At 35.8% G+C, this 3,165-nt stretch overlaps 1 protein-coding gene across 1 annotated transcript; it reads left to right on the top strand.

The window, feature by feature from the left end:
- The first annotated feature begins 264 nt into the window (after positions 1–264).
- On the top strand, positions 265–2,544 carry LOC127935809 (uncharacterized). Its single transcript, XM_052533998.1, has 7 exons — positions 265–386; positions 541–626; positions 803–907; positions 1,251–1,444; positions 1,594–1,758; positions 1,840–2,084; positions 2,395–2,544. The coding sequence occupies exons 1-7, from the start codon at positions 266–268 to the stop codon at positions 2,415–2,417; spliced, it is 939 nt and encodes a 312-aa protein (XP_052389958.1). The 5' UTR covers position 265; the 3' UTR covers positions 2,418–2,544.
- The last annotated feature ends 621 nt before the right edge of the window (positions 2,545–3,165 follow it).

Here is a 3,165-nt window from a genome sequence, read left to right on the forward strand (position 1 = left end):
TTACAAAATCTTCAATTAGTAAAAGATACCGGCCTTATACAGAGCTAATCTCATCTACGGTTGCCCAGTGATTTTATGCAGTTATATACTGTATGTATAAAATGAGTATGTCATTGTTGAACAGTATTTAGTTCTTTTGCATTCCCTTATAAAAGGTGATGCTCGGATGGACAGTCCTGGATTCTGTGCACAGTATTGCACATATTCAACAATGGAAAATGAAACTAAACATATAATCAGTATGGTCAACATCGACAAGGAGACCATGAGGAACTCTGTTGTAATGGAGAAAGAGGCCTTTCAACAGACCTTCGAGGCACTCCGTCAAGAAATAAACTTGACTGAAATTTGTACCGATGCTCATTCTCAAATATCAGCTCTCTTCAGTAAGTATCTTTACTATAGTCTTTATGGTTTTTGTAAAGCACCCCAAATTTCTGCACTCATTACAGACAAAATACATCACTCTGATTATGACATGATATTGTTTTGGGTTATTTTGGGTGAGTATGCATTAAATTCCTAGCTTTTGTCCTCCAGACAAAGGGAAATACAGAGACAGCGGAGTCCACCACACTCTGGACGTCTGGCATGGGTCCAAAAACTTGAGCAAAAAAATTCATGCAGTAAGTATAATAAATCCGCATCAGTAATCACATTTCATCTGATCACAATAAAAACTTACATAACAGCACCCTTCCATACCTTTTTATTTCTTTTTTAAATATATTATTGTTTTTTTAATCCTGTTGACATAATCATAGTTTACCTAATACAAAAGAATAATTGTTTATGCATCCAGGCAGGGCAGCAAAAGGGGTGTGCCATTCTCCAGATGTGGAATAAAGACATCTGCAACCACTTCTGGTACTGCTGTAAGACGGCCGATACCTATGAAGAGTTTATTGTGAGTTTTTTCTTCTTTGATATATTTTTTCATTTTCAATATTTAGAAAGAGCAGAAATTGAAGCATCTGTTTTCATAAACTAATCTAACTTATATAATCACCCGTTTTGGTTTATAGGTTTAAAAATGAAATAACTGATATAGTGGGTATTTATTGTACAAATGTTGTGACATATTATGTGTATTTGTTATTACTTTTGGCATTCAATTACATATATAATGCTTTAGTCCATCACTTTTTAAATCTAAAAATTACAAGTTTTTATGCTGTTTGTGTAAAATCTTGTTGTGACTTGTTTATGCAATTAGAATTTGAAATCTGTTTGTAAATGTTTTACCACAGGACATGTGGGTGGGAGTCCTGCACCATGTCACAGGAGAACACACGTGGGCTCTTGGTGAGTGTAAACATGGCCCCTTGCTGGACGACAGAGATAAAGAATTGATTGAGAGTGGTTTAGTGGCACATGAGAGGCTGGCTGAAATTATTCTCGATGAACGCTGGCTGAAGGTCGTCCCCAAGTATCTGAATTTCAGGTACATAAGCAACTTTATATAGCTCTATATTGTAAATGGTCAAATCAACTATGTGAAAGACATTTTACTGTAATTGACGTCGATATTACATGAACAAGATTATTATAAAAAAAACATATTGTATGTATTTTTATCTAATGTGCACTCAGGTCAACTGCAGATTTGGAGTCGTTTCACAACCACATACTGATGTACGCCAGCAAGCGCTTCAGCTTTTCCCCACCAGTTTATGCTGCTCGTACCATGCTGGCTGGCCTCGATTACAACCATCATCTCCATAGACCAGCCAGGAGAAAAGCTGATGGCACAATTCAGTAAGTTTTGAATTCTTTTTATAAAATAAATGTTACATTGTACACTTTTCACTAAGCTGATACACTTCTCTATATTGTCAGGTATGGCAAGGTGTACAACAAAAAGTCCAGGAAGTGGAGGTTATACTCATTGAAGGTGGAGAAGGACTACAGCTACATCTCTGACCTACAGCGTGCCATCCTCCTTCGACGGATATCAGCTAATAAGGGGATTCCTAGAAGCAGAACCAGGAGACCTGATGATCCCCGTCAACATGGTGTACTGTCTGGTGCACCTGCTCCATCAACACAGGAGCTATTGCAAATTCAAGTCAGCAGAGGGTTAGGTGAGTTCTTTAAATACTGGTACCTCTAGTAGTACCAGCTATTTTATGAGCTATATGGATTTATTGAAAAAAAAATTAAACTTTATTATCCAAGACAAATGTAGTAGTAAATATGATTTTGGCATACTAAGTAAAAAAAAAAAAAGGTGTATAATAACGATCATTTATGGCCAAGCTAAACACACAATCAAATAAAACTGTTCTCCCATAATAGATTATATATATAACGTTATAATATTTAACAGTAATGTCTTTGTTTTTGAAATGTGGTAATCATGTCAGAGAGATAATTATTATATTCTTTGTATAGGTCAATCGCTGCCGAAACAATGAATAATCTCCACAGGACCATAGCTGATGTGATGCTACGTCCCAAGTCTGACCCATCTACCAGTCAAGATACCTCTGGAAACCCAATGTCTTATGTGTTATTGTTGATTGTGCTAATGTTTTTTATATTTGTGATTATAGTTTATAGCTTTAGTAATACAGAAATAAAAAAGTGACATTCTACATTTGGTTGTCGTTATTGCAGAAATAATACATAAATTTAGTTTTGTAATCAAATGTGGTTTCTATTGCAAGTGTAAAAAAGAATTAATTTATCATTTTCAGTAATTTTTTTTATTTAAAAATAAACGAAGAAAACAGTATACCAAACAAAATAAATAATTTTAATATTGTACAATGTAAAACACAGAAACTATGTACATGTATTCATCCACACAATAGATGGACAGTTCTCTAAAGCACTCTAGACTCTTAGACTCTAATAGGAATAAAACCTCTGTACTGTTGCAGTGGATCAGGATAATGATCGCGTATCTTCCAGACGCAGCAACTTGGTATCACGACTCTGTGACCCTGTCCCAATGCTCCATACTGCCACACTACAAATTGCCTGTATGCTGCATGACGAAACTGTCTATTACTTTGTCCTGGTTCTGGATTATCAGTCAATGCTCGAATGTCATTCCAGATACGTCTGGCAAGGCGCAGAACACCCTCTTCCAAAATGTAGGCTTCCATGTGTGGCAGTATGGAAATACAATAATCGGGATGTTGTCCACAGCACTTTTGT

The sequence above is a fragment of the Carassius gibelio genome, chromosome A19 (genome assembly GCF_023724105.1).
Source record: "Carassius gibelio isolate Cgi1373 ecotype wild population from Czech Republic chromosome A19, carGib1.2-hapl.c, whole genome shotgun sequence".
NCBI classification, from domain to species: Eukaryota; Metazoa; Chordata; class Actinopteri; order Cypriniformes; family Cyprinidae; genus Carassius; species Carassius gibelio.